General features: G+C 38.7%; 1 protein-coding gene across 1 annotated transcript; it reads right to left on the reverse strand.

The window, feature by feature from the left end:
- Positions 1-2,856: 2,856 nt before the first annotated feature.
- Positions 2,857-3,910, reverse strand: PTH (parathyroid hormone). Its single transcript, XM_057386566.1, has 2 exons — positions 3,825-3,910; positions 2,857-3,118 (listed from the first exon to the last, which is right to left on the reverse strand). The coding sequence occupies exons 1-2, from the start codon at positions 3,908-3,910 to the stop codon at positions 2,857-2,859; spliced, it is 348 nt and encodes a 115-aa protein (XP_057242549.1).
- Positions 3,911-18,243: the final 14,333 nt, after the last annotated feature.

Genomic DNA, 18,243 nt, shown 5'->3' on the forward strand with positions numbered 1-18,243 from the left:
CTTGTGCAGACGAAGGCGGGCTCTCCCCTGAGGAGACGGGATCTTCCCTGAAGAGATGATAGCGGGCCAGCTGCCATAAAATAGTTTATCTAGGTGAGCTGACGTCTCTGATATCTGAGCCGCATCCTAAAACTGATCCCTGACGTAAATTACAGCTGTTTGTTCAGCCCTGTAGGTTGTATAAAGTCTGTGTAATCTGCRTTCTGTTTAAGAAAACAATCAGTGGACGTGGCTCTCATTCCAAAACACTCCGGCAGAACTATCCTGTCCCGCAGTTTTGGCACCCTCTATATACTCAAATGTCACAGGTGGCACTAAACCCTTCCCACTCTCATGAGACAGGGAGGGAGAATGAATCAATTCTGAGTCCCAGATACATTCAGATCTATAAAAAAAAATTATCTTTTTTTTTTCTATATTATTCTCTAATGCCATCATTATAAACTACAAGCAGGGCTTGACTTCATATCAGGTGAAAGGACTTTAGAACTTCTGCACATTGGGGACGGGAGAGGAGGAGGAGGCAAGAGACCAAGGACTTGTGCCTTTGTTGTACCAATGCCCCATAAAGGATGGCAGCTTTGCCAAGATAGACTGCAACCATGAATTCTCTTTTCCATCATTTAACAATGGCTAGAGAGATAAACCACACAGTTCTAGAAACCCAGCAGCAGAACAATGAAGGGCAAGCAGCTCGCACAAAAGCTGTCAGAATGTGCTAACAAGGCGAGGAGTCAGATGCCACACGTTCAGCACTGAGCCGAGCAGCAACACCAAAGGGCAGCATTTACTGCAGGCAAAGTCATACTGTAAGTGACAGCAAAGTTTAAATATTTGTGTAATCATCTTTCTTCTGTTGAACAGCKGAAGATTAGGAAGTTATTCTGAGAATAGGATTCTTTGTTTAGATCAAAATTAACCAGATTATAATTTGTCACTTGAAGATGATATGCTTCCTGCATGTGGAATTATTCTAAGGGGACATAAATAGGTTTGTGCTAGGTAAAACACCATTTGTTTAACCACCAGTATGATTTTGTGTGCAGGAAGGATGAAAGGAAAAGTAAAAGATGTCCTCATCCTTACTTCTGTACTTATATTGCTGCCATAAAATAAAACAGCTCGACAGTCTCATCCCAAATGCCAAATTATATCCAAACAGCCACAGATCAGTCAGTTCTTATGCTTTAAAATAATGTCCAAGAGAGCTTTTGGTCCACTTTATTTGGTAGTACATAAGTGAGACATAGTTACAAAAATGCGATTTGATTTATTGAAGTTAGCACAGATGTCTGATGAAGGAATAAATAGAAAGTGCACCTTAAGGCCTCGATGCTACAACCAGACAATTGGCACAGAACYCTTGTGCCATCTGCTCCCAGCAGCAAGGCCTTTGCATTGCTAAAAGGATGGCCAAGATGATGGTCTACAATTCACTAGYTGCAAACACATCTCTAGCCTTCAGCAGATTGCATTTATATTTGTAGTGAGTTAGGAGGGTTTTACAAGGCTCCCCAAGGTGTGCTAGACATCAAACAAACAAATAAGAGTCAACATGGGAACATCCATGCTGCCACTTTGGCTTAGAGCAGCAATACATCTGGGCTGTGGCAATGGCAAATTTGGAGTTAGTATTCCTGCTTGGAAAACCTTCTTATTCATCAGAAATGACTGAGGCTCCTAAGAACATATGTGCATATACCATGCAAAATAATGTTGTATTTGCTGCTTTTTAAAATCCTAGTTATAACTGATTTTTTCCAATCTATGTCTACATTCAATTCTTTGTGAGTCTTGCTTAGCATTTGAATATGTTACAGCTAATGTATTGTCTCCCATTTTGATTTCTGCATGATAATGCTTCTCATTTTGGGGGTTTGGAAATCTGAGATCCCAATTTTATGATAAATTGCATATGGAAATGGGTGATTTTTTGATGAGAGCCACTGGTCTCACAAAAACAGTTGCTTACACATGAGGCCCACCACAACATACAGAACATACATATCTATGTTGAGATAGAGTTTACAGAGAAAATGAGGGACAAAAATTATATATCATAAGATTTTTGTTTCAATTGTAATAGCCTGGTATAGAATAATTTCCCAGTTCTATAGTTAGGGCCATRCTTACATATGCACTACCATATCTGCTCTGTTTCTGCACTTAATTATAGGTTATCATCTTTTAGAGGAGGGGAAAGTAATCAAACCTTCCTTTCATTTCTGTATTTTGCCAAATTCTTCAGAATTTGTGTTAATTTTATCCTTTTGTACTTTAAGATTAAGCTTTACCTTCCCATTCTTTCTTTTATGTTTGCACTCTTTAATCCTAAATTATAACCATGCAGTTTTTACTATGTAATTAATGTTCACCTGATTTTAGGCCTTCTTCTGAATATAGGTGTGGGTTTAAGTTTATGTATTTCCATTAGTATAAAGTTAAACCAAGTTTAACCCTAGGCCTTGTTCTGGGGACAGGCTCCCCTGCATTACTCCTTGCTGGTTAACAGTACAAGCAGGCCTAGGGATTACATACAAATGCTGCCCATGTAAGAGTTGTAGAACTGGYCTTAAATGATTTTTCAACCTTCTTACTGGTTTGGGTTTCTCTTCTTTTTATGCTGGTAAGATACATGAGCCAAAAGATTTMCAGACACTAGCAGCAATGGTCCTGGGTAGACTGTAAATACATTTTATTATTTGGTTGTGAAATGTCTCACTCAGTAGGGCTACTACCTTGAACAGAGCCTTGAATCCTCACTGCAGCTTGAATAAATATTAATGAAATGCCCTACTTGRTCAATGCTATACGGACGTGCTTACGTGGACAGACAGAATACTCTGGCTTTTCTCATTATGGCTTTGTTTTAAAGAGGACATTCATGTAAACCTTGTCCAGATCCACGGATTTCTTCTGCACTGCTGCCCGCAAATGCTCCGGGAGCAACCTCCGGCCCAGGACAACGTCGTCCTTGCTGCGAGGCCTYTGGGTGCGAGCGTCCTCCAGGGCACTGTGCACATCCTGCAGCTTCATCTGCAGCCAGTCCTGTCTCTCCACCGTGTGCCGATGCTCACCGAGGTTATGCATTAACTGCATCTCACTCACTGACCTTTTCCTGCAGCAAAGGAGAGCAAAGAAASAGACTCATGGTGGCCCTTCTTGGATTCCGGAACTTCACTCAAAGACCCAGATTTGGGAACTTTTGTGGGGTGTCACAATACCTGCCTGTCTGGTTTATAAGGGATTAAAGGACATCTGGAGAAGAGAGGGAGGGTGGGTGGTGATTTGGTATTGGTAATGGATGTATCAGTGAGAAGGCATCCATAATGTGAAGTAGTTCAATTTTGTGGCAGTGTGGTTTGACTACGTATTTATCACTTATTTTAGCTGTTGTGGACGAGCTTACGGCTTATACAAAATTAGGTAAGTGATCAATAAAACGGTGGCACTTATTCAGTGGGAGTTTTCTGTGATCACTAGAGCTAAGGAAGCACAATTCCCTGTGGATTTGGGTCTCAGCTAGATTCTCACAGTACAAAACACGTTCACCTGTGCAGATCCCCAAGAGACGCAGCTTACCCCATTTGAATAATAAGAGAAGATTTACATGATTTTTCTCCATCTACTCAGCTGACTATTTTCAAAAGATACATGAGATCTCAGAGTGTCTAAGATCTCTACAGCTGTTTCTAGAGGACAGATCACAGCCAGCTTGGCCAAGGGGTTCAAAAGCAGAGACAGAACTCTCACAAACACAAACAGACAAACCACCACATTCTCAAGAGCAGCAAAAACCATCCAGTGTGTGATAATGYACTTACATCATTGGTCTTCCATCAGAGGTTGTCAAAAAGCATATGGCACATAAAATGATTGCAGCCCGGGCCAGGTTTCTTATAGAAGTCATTTTGTCTACAAAGGTAGGAATGAATATATGTGARGTCTGTAATTCAAGTTATTTCTGTTGTTTCCAAACAAATTTAAATTAGAAAAAAAGTTTCCAAACAACAGAGAAGAGCTTTTGAAAAAATATTTTTTCTTGTCAAATGGATTATAGCAAGGAATGCAAATGATGGATTTACTTCTAACACTAATTTTGTGAGAAATGTGCTGTTACTTCCTGGACAACTCTACAAAGTTTGGTCAGCCAAAATGATGCCCTGAATCATCATCATCATCATCATCATCAAGGTACCTATCTCTTGCATAATTGGGTGAAAAACACCATGTTCTTCCAATATTGTTATTATTATTATCATCATCATTATGACTTTGTAGTCTTCAAGTCCAGTGAAATACTTGTGTATAGCGATTCCAATTAAAAGTTTTGTTCTTTTCTTTATTTCTTTTGCATGTTCTTTAGAATGTAGAGGCTGACACTTTTCCTGACAATTTTGCATAGAAACATAACTACTGTGTTATGATATTCACTGTTGAGTTATAGAAAAGAAATCAGAGTTAAGTCCCTCATTTTTTCAGCGATAATCCTGCATTTCCTGTATGAATTCCCTTCTGATTTTTACATCCTCACCAGAACAGCCAATTTGAAATATATTTAGAAAATATTTACCACAGATGATRCTACAATAGGCAGAAATAACAAATTTCCAGTATCAGTTTCCAGTTTGGATTTTCAGTATTGTCTGTCAGAAAAGGCATCTTTTTGTTACCACTTAAAAAATTTGATATGGAGTGACTGAAACTTAAGAGATATAAAACTCCACAATGCCATTTTTGCAATAGTTTTTGCCACTTTACTGTAGGTCAGAGAAGAATTTATAATGTGGTCTCTTACATGGCAGTATCAATGAGGTTCTAGCAGTCCATCTAACTAATCCAGTATTATAAATTCAGGACTTGAATTCGCTTCAAGCTATTTCTCATTCACTGTCTCAGATTTTTCATTTCACAAATTTAGTTCAGATATCATAAGTTTGATCTTACTAATATTTACTTATTTTATAAGATCATCTGAAAAGAAAYTTATGCAGCTATGGGGAAAGAATCAATGATTAAATATTCTAATAAGTCTTCCAGAGAACTTGGAAAAAAGTAGAGTGTACTTACCAGATAGAATGTTAAAGAGATTTCTGGCTTGGGTATGTCAGCAGATGGCTGTCTCTTGATGTCAAGTATATTTAAAGACCACTGAATTGGTTTAGTGGACCCCCTAAATGTGACTTTAAAATAGAGCCTCTAAGTAACTTGGAAGCCCTTTTATTGTCTCAGTTGATGTCACTGTCACACACACCCTCCTGACCCTTCATGTACCCACCCTCGGATGCTTTCATTGATTTGACATTTCATTTACAGGGTAAAGAGGTCTTGACAAAAAGAAAGTCCTGGGAAGCTGTGAAGAAGTGTGACTTTTAAACTCAGAATTGTGCCCAAAGTAACGTGAGCTCTGAAGCTATCGGAAGGATTTGCTGAGAAAACTTTGTGTTGTTAAATGCAGGCAGGTAAACCTTAAATGAGACAGTAATGTTAGTAATCTACASATGCAAAATTCAAAGAAAATATTGAAAAGATAACATCTATAATACTTGTGGGAAACAAGAATAGTCACTTCAGGTCAGATAGCAGGTTTCTTTGTGTAAGAATATAGTGGAAAGKAGCAAAAGCCCCAGGAATGACAGACGATCATGTTTTTAATGAGAAACTGGTGCTGTTGAAAAGCTGTTCAAATGGTGTTAGACCCTTGCTGCTCTGTTCTGCCTATACCTGTGAATATCCCTGAATATCCCAAATGTGCTAAGTAGAACAGAGGCATTTGAAGCAGCTGAGATATAAATTAATACTTTATACATTTTGGGAAAGAAACACAAAATTCTGCCTACTGTCTAAGAAGTGAAATGTGTAAATCAGCAGTACTTTCCTATATGCATGAACAAAGATTATTTTTTGCTGTGAGATATTTTTCCTTTGTTAGGTATTTCTTCTGACTTACAGTGTATTTCTCCAGAAAAATAAAAAAACCCAATGAGCAGACAACCCACAGGCAAAAAAACAGTTTGCACCTGTACATTTTAACACACAATTTGGAAGATATTATTGCTTTTATCATGAATGCTTTTTACTTATGTAATATTCATAAGTTATAAGATTACATGGGGAAAGGAAGGGAAGAACCAAAAACTCCAAAAAGCTCTGGAGATCTCATGGTTCCCTCAGTCTATAGAYGAGTGAGTAAATTGAGAAGTAATGAAGCCATTCACTTGAACAAGTTCAGAAAAGCAGAGATAGTTTCCAGCATTATRTTGTCAGCTGTCAATATCCTTCTCCCTAAATGCAGCATGCAGGGCTTTATGGGAATATATTTTATTAGAAGATCTGTATCTCATGTGTCCACCAGGATATTAACCTGAAGACTAAAACATGACTGAACTATTATTAAAGGATATTCCTAGGTATGATGTGACTAAAAATGTACAATGGAATGGCATAACAGGTGAGGATTTTAAAGTCCCACACAACTGGTAATGAAAAGCCCCCTTTTTTAGATTTTACTGTAACTATGCAAAACCTTTAAGGAAAGTCTCAAAGTAATTCTTTTACATAGGCCTGGCATTCATATGGAACCTTTAGTATGTGACAGCAAAGCCTGAASTAAAGGACAAGTRTTAGAAAATCTAGTGTCATTTTTATTTGAAGGTAGTGATGGATTATGCTTCAAATTTCAAGCAAAGATGGCTTCATTTTTAAGCTGAAATACAATAATGTTTAGATTTTAGTTCAAATGTGTGACTATTTCTTCATGTAGATCAGCAAATTTTCTCAGGCYAGACCTAAGTTTGAGCTGAGTGTTCTCTTCTGTCTTCATCTAAATCCACAGAATGCTCTACTGGAAATGAGACAATRCAACAATATAAACTCAAGGGTTTATTACAGGAAAGGCTTCTCTATGCCAGGAGGCATTAGGCAAGGGCATGGCACTTCAAAAAATGAGGGCTAAAGAATTGAAGGTGCTGGATCATAGTGTGGGAGGGAAGAGCTGATCACAGCCTTTTCCACTGACAAGACTTCTTGTTCAGCCAGAATCCTACCCTTCCCTGACCTTCCCTTATAGATTGTGCAGATATCTGAACCAAKCGGGCATGAAAAAATCTGTGTTGCTTTGTTTGCAGGTGGTGTCACTGACGTTGAATTTGTGCCATTGGATGTAATCAGACTCCAGGGTTGAAAACAAGGGGAAAGTAATTAGRCAGATTTTACAGCCAGGTAGGTGAACAATGACCATATTGCAAAAATTCTGAATTATTTTTCAAGCTTTTTTTTTTTTTGTATATTCTATTCATTTTGTCAGGGGAAAATATTATACTCATCTTGTAATTAAAGACATCCTGAAGTACATTACTAGAATATAATTAGAGGACACAAAACTTTCTAGAATTGTACTGTTTAGCAATTAAAGCATATTTCCACAAATTAATTATGTAATCTGGTGTATTAATATTCCTACATAAATCTTTATCTTCTCTATTTAAGGCTTCAATGTTGCAGACAGATTATTGCAGTGCTATGTCCAAAAGCAGACTTTTTTCACATTGCTCGTTCCAGTGTGTAGTAGATAAAAGGCTTTCTGACTACTGCTGTGGTTTAAAGAATATTAGTAGGTCATTGAGCAAGGGAACAAAGTAATTGATGACACACAGGATGATTGGTGAGACAACTTTCTAAATGTGTCCAAGGAATGTTTCAGTCTTGACACAATGAAGGGCCAAAGTGACAGTCAGTAAACTCTTTAGASCTTCATTTGATTGACAAGATTTGTGGCTTTTCAAATACCACAGCAGCATGTTCAGTAATTTATGTAAGCAATGTTGGGTGTCTTCAGGCGGGTTTTGGCTTCACGCAGCCAAATGAAGCTTCAACCCCATGACAGTCTCCAATTAGATAAAAAGCAGTGCCAGGATTTCTCAAAAGATCACCTATCACAGTTTTAGTTCGTGTCCAATCTGCTTCATACAATGGGGTCTTGGCTACTGCCAACTGTGCATTTGGAAATAGCTCTCCAGTTGATTTCTTCTCCAGTTACATAAAATCTTTCATTTGGGAACCACAATGTTCCTGAATCTCCCTGTTTTCCTTCTGAGAAAAGTACGTACTGATGATGTTTGTTTCTAGGCTATGGGCATTTAGACAAAGATGGATTAAATGCAAACATCACTGAGAAAAAGATCAGAGAGAGAACAGAAGCTGGTAGATTCTAGTCCCAATCACCTGATTTAAGTTCACTTGYRTAYCTGAGGAGATGGACTGMACACTGTTATGCTAMTTGTGATCCAGATTATTTCTAGAGTTAAATAATTAAATATTTACAATGGATGGACACCTCCTTTTGCTCTCAGACACGATATCTTACATAGATGTCCAGTTTCTCATAGAATTTCTCCATTGACCTATGATGGGCATGCCAGGCTTTGATGCTGTGATCAGGAATGCAYGAGTGCTTGCTCTCTGCATGCCACCCTGTATGATGGCTGCCTAGAATTTCACATAGCATTACATGGCTGGTTTGAAGACCAGAATGGAGGTTCCTGCTTACCTCATCTCTCTCTCATGAGAAGAATCTGAAGCTTGGTGAAACAGCCCAGAGCAGCCTGGAGGAATCCTAAGATGTCTGTTAAGGGAAGTCATGAGGATGAGCTGCTTCTGAGTCTCTACAGAGACATATTTCAGTGGTCAGTAGCACAAATGCTGTTGTGCATCCTGAACAATCAGAAAAACAATAGTTAGTTTCAACAAGTACAGATTGGCCCATTTTTTTAAGTTCTGTTGGTAAATTGTACACTACATATGCAAGTATTTATAGAATTGTGAATGAAAKTATAGGTTTTTATTTGGATTTTAAAGTTACAATAAATTATTTTACAGTAAATAATTAATAAATATTAGCCCTCAYGACACTGAAACACCGTGCTGTCAATGCTCTGCTGAATTCAATGCTATAATGAACAATACAGTACTTTATGACCTTTCCCAGTAGACAGGAATCTGGTATAACGCTCAAAACTTCTGTTGGATCATTGGATGTTTGGAATCAATACCAAATTTGATCATGCATATTCATACACACATAGATATAGTCATATATAGGCCAGAATGTTTAAAGGCCCTTGCTGGCTCTGAGTGAGTTATGCAGGCCTGAGTTCCCTTTCAATGCCATGCAGGGCACTTGGAGCTCAAATGAGRGCTCAGGTTCTTTTGTGTCATCTGTGAAACCACCATGGCATCCCTGACAAGCCACACAGGGAGACCAATTKTTAGAGCACAAGCAATCCCAGAGAGAAGCACATCTAATACTGAAACAGGGATGAGTTTAAAATCCACTCCCATCTCTTGTCCAGACTRAAGAACCTCACTCAAGACTTCAGCATTCAGGAACCTTCTCTTCAGGCATTCACAGACATATATTGCACATTCTATAAAGTTATCTTTTAAGGAGCATTTAGGACATCTATTAAAAAGGGTTTGATATTAATTGTATTAGGAGCAGCAGATCCCTGTAAGTGTCAGGTTTGACCTAACAAAACCACTGTAAGAACGAATGTGCCAACTCTGCATAAAAGAACCATGAAGCCTCAGGATGATACAGGATAATACAGGGAAGGACAGCAGGTTTCATGCAGGTAGCCACGTCTTTTTCTATCCTTTCTACTGAAAAGACATTTCAAGTTCATATTCCCATAGATTTTGCAGCCACTGCAGATGAGCAGATAGCATCCAAGTAAGCAATCAGGAGCCTGATGRAATCTCATGGGAATGACAAGCACAGTTCACAAAAGAATGATGCACATTTCAGACCTTTTCTGCAATCCTGAAAAAGTCCTAGTCTATAGTCAGCTGAAAAACTCATAAACATACAGAACTGGCATAAAAGAATGTTTCATTTGGGTTTTAAAAGAAAACATTGTGCTATATGCCATGTAAGCATGCAAGAAGATGCAGACTCTCTAATAATGGTGATACTAAGAATGAAAAATATATTGTATTTAATAGAAAGCTTTTAATTATTTAAGCTATGAATTGCAGCAAATAAAATGCCTTATGTTATATGTGAAATAACCCTCTCCTAAGAACAGACTTTTCACCAGTAGTCACACAACTTTCTTCCTGTTGTCCCCTCTGTATTCTTCTTACAGCCCCCTACCAAAACAAATGGCTGGTTTTCAATATTGAAGAAAAGATGACAATGATTATGTATATATAAACATTTATACATAGAAAGCAGAATCCAGAAGAAGCAGTCCAAGCCTATACCATCCTTCTATAAACTATTCCTTCTCTTCCTGTAAGTTGTACAGTTTTGCATGACTTAAAGATTGAGAACTCTGAGTATAGATTKTAGTTTTTCATTAATTCTGCACAATTATCATCCTGTAGCAGTAACAATGGGCTTYGTACTTTTACAGTGATCCTACAAATGCATCCTAGAAACAGAGAATCATGTGAAGGAAGGATCCTAAGCCATCTTTCCTAGCAGCCTTGTGAAATTCCAGAGCAGAATAATTTAGGCAATTGCTGTGTTAGTTTTCCCAAGATCAGTGCCCCTTCTGTCTCGTGCATCAGCAAACCTARCTGGAATCTCTCTGTATATCTGTAACACAAATGACCTGAAAACCAAAGGCATGGCCAGAAGCTGATAGGAAATAGGGCATAYTAATGTCCCAACAGATGCTGAGGTGGGAGTTGCATCCTAGACCCCTAAATCTCTTTGTATCTGAGAGATCTATAGACATTTGTGATGTTAAAATTCACCATGGGCCACAGAGAAGGTGGCTTGAGTTCTTCTGTGCTGGCATCTGTGCTGTAACTGTAGGAACAGACTCTATAAATAGCACAACCCAGTTACCTTTTTCAGAGCTTTGGGGATGGCTAGTCCCCAGAATAGAAGAATTACATAACTCTGTTCTCTAAACATCCTCATTCACTCTGCAAATTGGGTTCTTTGCACACCACTTTAAAATTAGTGCATCCCTCTGGTTTACACTCAGCACTTGCTGGAGCAGCTGTTACATTGACACCAACTCAAAGGAGAAGTGTTAATTTTCAGCATCCGAGGATTTGGGCCTTGGTTGCAGATATTTATGAAAGAACATTTAAAAAGAGCAATCTGAAATATCAGACTGTAACACTGATTCTAAAGTGAAACCGGGTGGGGTCAAAAAGGCACATTTTTGATGCACTAGGTTGGATTCCCATGGCAGAGTTATATCAGGGGAAGCAAATATTCAAACAGAATGGTGCRTATTTGCAAGGCTGTYCTTTAATTTATGGTGGCAAGAGAARCCAGAGAAGTGTTTTTTCCTCTGGAAACCATAAATATTTAAGAAGCATCATATATTAAAAGGAAGAATTCATTCTGGAGTTCTGAAATCCATCCTTAAAGGAGCCACTGTACACAAATGTGAGCCTAGAGGCCTTTACATCACTGCTGCAGTGGCCCAGAGCCTGATGCTGTAAAGAGAGGACATTGGAATGGAGAGATCTACAGGCATGCTCAAATATGACCTCATCACACTGAGGATATATTTAGAGAGCAGTATCCTKCTGGAAAGAGTGCCCTACAGCACTCTGATCACAGTGTTATCACTAATGCCAGAACAGCTCTCTTGCTTGTGATAATTCTTAAACAAAACCAGGATAAACTATGTCCACAAATCTCAAAGCTGAAATCTACCTGGAATAAATAGAAAATATTGCCCAAGGGTACTGGGTGCATCTTGTTCTGCTTAATTTATAACTGTTCTTTTGAAGCCTGATGTAAAATCTCTTTGCAAAACTGTGAATGCTGATTGGAGTGATTGTAATTTTTGGGATTTCTGGAGAGCCTCACACTGACAGCTGTTATTTGTGGTACCAATCCCACCTCCATGTAACAAAACACTTCTTTGTATTATCTCACTGCACAACTATGATAAATACTTGGGCACAGCCATTTACTTACATCCTAGTCCTTCAGTGATGGTGAAACACAGGTGTTAGCTCAGCTTCTGTGCTGGCATTGTAAATAGCATGAGACTAAGTAGGTGATAATATCACATCAATATTCTGCATTTCCAAAGAAACATCTCACATTTTTGTTTTTTTGAGTACAGTCCATGAAAAAATGTAAATGGCATTTCAAATTTCTCTSTTCAGAAGAGACCACACTCCATGTAACATCTTTAAAAGCAGAGGCTTTCAACTGCCTCATGTTTCACAGAAAGATACTTGGGTGTCCTGTGGCACAACAAAAAAAGATTCTAGGTTGAGGTAGTTATGTAGAGCTCCCTATGATTTTTTTTTTTAAAAGGAGGAAAATAAAGCAAATACCATGCTTAAAGATATTTAGAGAGATGTTGATTGAAAACAGGAAAGTCTAAGCTGTACAAAGGAAACTGAGCCAGGCATTTCAAATGCTGCTTAATTATAAGCCAAGTGATAAAGCAGAGAAAGAAACAAATAATGCAAGGTGGGTAGAGGATCTTCAATATTTAGTTTTGTTCACACTAAGCAAAACATTGAACAGAAATAACTTCTGTTCCAGGGGACAGTGAAGAGGTTGTATCACTCTTTGAAAAAGATTCTTGGGGAGATCCGGTGTACTATACAACACCAAGATCTATTTAGGTAGATTGGTTGCCTTAATAATTAAAATGCAAATCACTGCAAGAATAACCAACAAAACAAAGAAGGTCCTACCTCACTCATCTCTCAGAATTAATTGAACATGCTTAAAAGTAATAGATGGAAAAGATGGATCTTGAGTATGACCTGATTTAGAAATTTCTGTAYTCCTAAGAATATCACATGTCAAGAAATATCATCCACTGGAGCTTGAATTCCCATGCTTTCTGCTTTCACCAGAAAAAGAATCCAGACACTGAAAAATTATTTATGTGAAAGTAAAGAACWTGTGCATTTAAATAGTTTTTTAATCAATGTGTTTTACCTCTTTTAGAATACATTTTTTGGCTGCAAATCTGCTTTGGCAAGTTTCATAGAAAATTATTGCAGCTCAAGGAGTTTCAGCAAGCACTGGCAAAACATTCAAATACAAAAGCTTTTGGAAATCTGATGCATTTGCAGCATCTCAACAACAAGTGTTCCATTATAATTAAAATKATGCCATCCGTCATAAATATTTGCAATCAAGGGCAGATCTGCTGAGATGGAGGAATCACAAAGGTCATTTTGTGCCTAACACACATTTTCCTTTCCTCGTTGCATCATTACATCTGTACATCTAATTGATTCCTCCAGATATCTGTCTCAGAACCAGAAAAACAAAGCAAAAGTACAAAACATTGTGCGGGAACAGCGTCATTTGAATTTATCACACCAAATCACACACACAACAAGGAGAAGCAGCACTTTCTRATGCTTCTCTGTTTGCTCAGTATGTTGAATAATTTGCTTAGCACATGATATGTTGAATAATTAAGTTTGCTGACCCAAAACAGCTCTGACAACACTTTGCAAGAGTTTGGTGGCAGCAGCTTCCTTCAGCATAAATTAGATGGACCAAATTTTCCTTTTTTTTGAAAACCAGACTGCCAGGATGTTGGGGTTTTTTTTTTCTTGCACTTTTATTTCAAAAGAATCTCATGTAAGGTTCCTCTGAGAGCACAGTCCTAACATTCCTGCTGGGAAATGTTCTCTGTGCCAGTGATCTCAGAAGGAAAATCTGGCCTACAGATCAAATTCCCCAGCTTCCAACTTTCTGTTTKGAGAAGCAACCATGTATTCCCTGGTAAAGACAATGCTTTAAATGCTGTAGAGGCAGGGATGCACAGCAGGGAGCTCAGTCTCAGCAAAGGCAGTTTTTTATGAAATCCTGATATCTGATGTGAGTGCTATTGATGGCATCCACGGACTCTTATTTTGTTCAAAACCACACAAGTTTAAATTTAAAAAAAAAGGTCTGTGAATTGTGGCCTGCAGAGCTGGTGAAATTTTAGGGAGGCCATGGGTTTTTAGGAGACTTCCTCTAACTCTTCCAAGGATAAGTTYTGGAACTTAGGGTTTAACTGATATTAGGCCTGGCGACCTTTTTGCTATGGTTGTTTGTTTTGATGACAGCCACAATAAAAGATACAAGAGCCCCATGCAGTACCAGCAAGCATAAGGGTTTACTTGCTGGGGAAATGAGAAAGAATGGTAAGAATCTTGGGGGGAAATTGCTTATCTTTACATGGGTATTCTTCGGTTCTGGAATAATTAGGAAGATATTTTTCTATTACTGCTGCCCTCTCCTGGGCACGGGGGACAGCAGGAGCACAGTGAGTGGTTTTTCTTCTGCTACTGAAACCAGAACTACAGATTCCTTACTCATGTCATTGAGAGGCAAATCTCTCATGTGTGTGAGAGGAAATCATATAGCCAAAAAGCCTAGTCAAAAGAAAAAAATATCTGAGCAATTTGCTATGCAAACAATACAGAATGTAGAATTATAGAATCATAATATGGGATTGGGTTGGAAAGGACTTTTCAAAGTCTCTAATCCAAGCCCCAATCCAAGGTGTGGGTGGGCAGGGACAGCTTGCTCAAATCTCCACCCAACCGGGCCTTGAATACTTCCAGGGATGGGGCAGCCACAGCTTCTCTGGACAACTGTTCACCACCCTCAGAGTAAAGAATTTCTTCCTAACACCTAATCTAAACCTACTGTCTGTCAGTTTGAAGCCATTCCCCTGTAAATAGTGTCTCTCCATTGTTCTAGCAGGCTCACTTCAGTACTGGAAGGCAGAAATTAGGTCACTCCAAAGCCTTCTGTTCTCCAGAGTGAACAATTCCAACTCTCTTTCCCCATAGGAGAGATATTCCAACCCTCTGATGATCTTTGTCCCTGCTCTGGACTCGCCCCAACAGCTCCATGTGGTCCCTGTGCTGCAGACCCCAGAGCTGGACCCTGCACTGTGTGTAAGGAAAATCAGCAGAGCACCATCACCTCTCTCACCCTGTGCCCACGCTGCTTTTGCTGCAGTCCAGGTATGAAAGAACCTTTCCATGGTCACTGTGACAACAAAGAGAAACTGGGCCAAGTTAACCCTGCAGTAATCCCCATGAAGTCATTGAAATGYGGTTGCACAAAGGCTCAATCTGGATTGTGATGGAGCTGATTTCTGTGTTCAACTGAAGTGTTGACAGGTGAACTCCTACAGATTTAGAAAGAATGTTTTAGGATGTTACCACCTACCTGTTGACTTCTCCTCCCAGCCAAGTGTCACTGCCACAAATATTGACTCTCATGAATTAGGGTTATGAATATTATCAGCTGCAGAGCAAAGACTGACAGATTCCTAAACAGAAAAAAACCCAACAGAAACGAGGCCTATATGAAATGACCCAAGGGATGGTCCAGCCCATGACATCATGGTCAGTGTAGAAAATGGGAGGAAGAATGAGGAGGAGGAGGACATTTGGAATGATGGTGTTTGCCCTTCCAAGTCACTGTTAGTGCAATGGGGCCCTGCTCTCCTGGAGATGGCTGAACTCCTGCCTGCCCACGGGAAACAGGGAATTAATTCATTGTTTTGCTTTGCTTGTGTGCATGGCTTTTGCTTTCCCGTTAAACTGCCTTGATCTCAACCCATGAGTTTTGTAGCTTTTGCCCTTCTGATTCCCTTTGCCTTTGTTTTTCCGGTTTGCAGTGCTGGATGATCACACATTTGGAATTGTGTTATTTGGTCACAAAGTTATTCTTTAACAAATGCCCATTATATGCTTTAGATTTGTCAAAGTGGTTTGCAAGCATGTGATACCTAGGAAGTCCAATAATCCTTTATCAGATATGAACTATRTAAAGCAAAACCTCAAAAATTATCCARATGGAAWCAAAWTGTTTCACTGCATGTGAATTACAGAAAAATCAGGGATTATTTTCTCAAAGCATTTTCAAATTCAAAGCAGTTGTTGCAATCGTGGGTACWCTGAGCCTGCTACAGTTTATGTTATTTGACTCTAGATGGTGCTCTCACGTTGGGATTAATGAATAATAGCTAAATAGTTCTCTCAAAGTCAAAATCGTCAACATTTTCAAAAGAGCAAGGAAAAAATTTGCTAGAATGCATATGAGGGTGCCATATGGCAGTTCCAGATAACTGATGTCTCCCAGATGGCTTAAGTGATTTTAATTCTCGGAAAATCAGCACTAGAGCTGTACAACACTTAATAAAAATGCACACATTCTAGACAAACCTAAAGCATATAATGGACATTTGTTAAAGAATAATTTTGTGACCAAATAACATAATTCCAAATGTGTGATCATCCAGCACTACAAACTGGAAAAACAAAGGCAAAGGGATTTAGCAATGAAGCTCAACTCTTTATTCTGAGAACAAACTCCATTGTTCCCTGTGTGGTTTGTATGGATCTGGACGTGCATCAACCTCATGGTGCAAGTATTATGCCAGAAAATAGAGATGATTTATGTGTCTCAGAGATTTCTGACACACACGGGAACATTTGGGTTAAAAATGAAGCAGAGGAAGATTTTGGAGGCCAGCACTTGTCTTGCTGATAAGTCTGAAATTTAAATTRGCTCTTAGGGTATGAGAAGCTTTGTCTACTTTTTGTAGTTACCTAATATCCATCCTAAACTTYTTTTTTCTGCCCTCTGTGCCCTGTAGAGATAAATATGCAGAGTTCACCAGGTTCCTTTGCTTCTAGGCTCACATTAGACTAAGCCTTATTGCTACACACCGTTCTTTATTCCTTTGCTTCCTTTCCTTGAGTTTAAGCCTCTGTTCATACCAGCTGTTCCAGTTCGAGGTAAAAGGGGACACCCAGTTACTCATGGTGAAGATCAGGATGCAGAATTCTTTGCAGCTGTCAGTGTTGCCACACATAAAGAGTCTATTTGTTCTCAGGCAGCACAAGAGCAGAGCTGCAAATTATACAAAGCTGGCATTTAGTGTGGCCTTTACCTTTAACATGTGCCCTTTTGTWCAAATGCATTGAACAAAAGCAGCTGAGACTCCAGTCCATGCTAACCTTGCTTCATAAAGAAAAGAAAGCTGAAACTTGAAGATTGCAATGTGAGGGATTCTAGAAAATATTGTATGAAGTGTAATTTCCTGATAGAAATCCAGGCTCAAGAGCTGCTCTTCTTACCTTAATGTGACACTGCTGATGAATAAAGCAGTACAGAGAGAATGCTCAAGAATATTTGTTCCCTATGGCTCTAGGACTGAATTTTTTTTTCCCTGCATGACCTGACATTAGGAGTAATTTAATTCTGTTCTCTAGGATCTGCTCTATCAGTCACTTTTCAAACCAATCACTTTACAGAGAATCATAAAATCATCATGGGATATCCTGAGTTGGATTAACATCATCAAGTTCAACCTCTGGACTTTTGCTCTAAATTTTTCTGCCTGGAGTAATTCAAAACCCAAATCACATAAACATGGTAAAATTGTAAAAGCTTTCCCAGCAAAGTCCCAGACAAAGTTATGGTGCAATAAAAGCTGTATGCTTCTTACAAACATGATAGAAATTTCCCTAACTCAATACACCAAATCTTTTTCACCTTTCAGAATTCAAATACATCAGGAACTCAGTGCACACAGAGTTGTGAAAATTCATGCTCTAATATTAATATTCAGTAGTGACTTTGATGCTGGAGCAGCTATTACCCTGAATTCTTWGTTTGAAAAGAAAAACCAAATGGAAGGTACAAACCTTTTGAAAATTTTCTACTTCTCACCACTTTTATCTGTAGAACTACAGATATAATTGACCAAGAAGTATTTTTTTTTAAAAAACTTCATTAGGAATGAGGGTGCAGATTAGATGGTTTTTATCATTGTCTTTAGTATGCAATGTCTTTATATCATTGTCTTTAGTGTTGCAGTATCATCCATATCAATAATAATATTAATCTTTCAGAAATACTTTAATAGTTTTCTCTGCATGAAAAAATGAGGTAGCAGATATCACTCACATGTAGACAGTGTGCAGAGGGAGAGAGTAGGAAGAAAGGGAGTGCAGATGAGAGTGAAATGACAGAAGCCTGACTGTACAGCTGCTCTTGCACTCAAAACTGGCAGGTACAGAGCTGTAATCCCCTTCCCTGTGACACAAGAACAGAGCTCACACACAGAACCCAGACAGACAGAGGCAGATTAATGATTTAGAGGTTTAAATTACAGCAAACATGGGGTCTGTGTGTCTCTGCCACGCACAGAAAGCATTCAAGAGCAAACCTCAGCTAGAGTTGCTGCTCCAGCTCTYTGCCTCGAGGGATCATAT

This window comes from Malurus melanocephalus, unplaced genomic scaffold (assembly GCF_030028575.1).
Source record: "Malurus melanocephalus ecotype Western Australia unplaced genomic scaffold, MMel_1.1 scaffold_997, whole genome shotgun sequence".
In the NCBI taxonomy this organism is placed as follows: Eukaryota; Metazoa; Chordata; class Aves; order Passeriformes; family Maluridae; genus Malurus; species Malurus melanocephalus.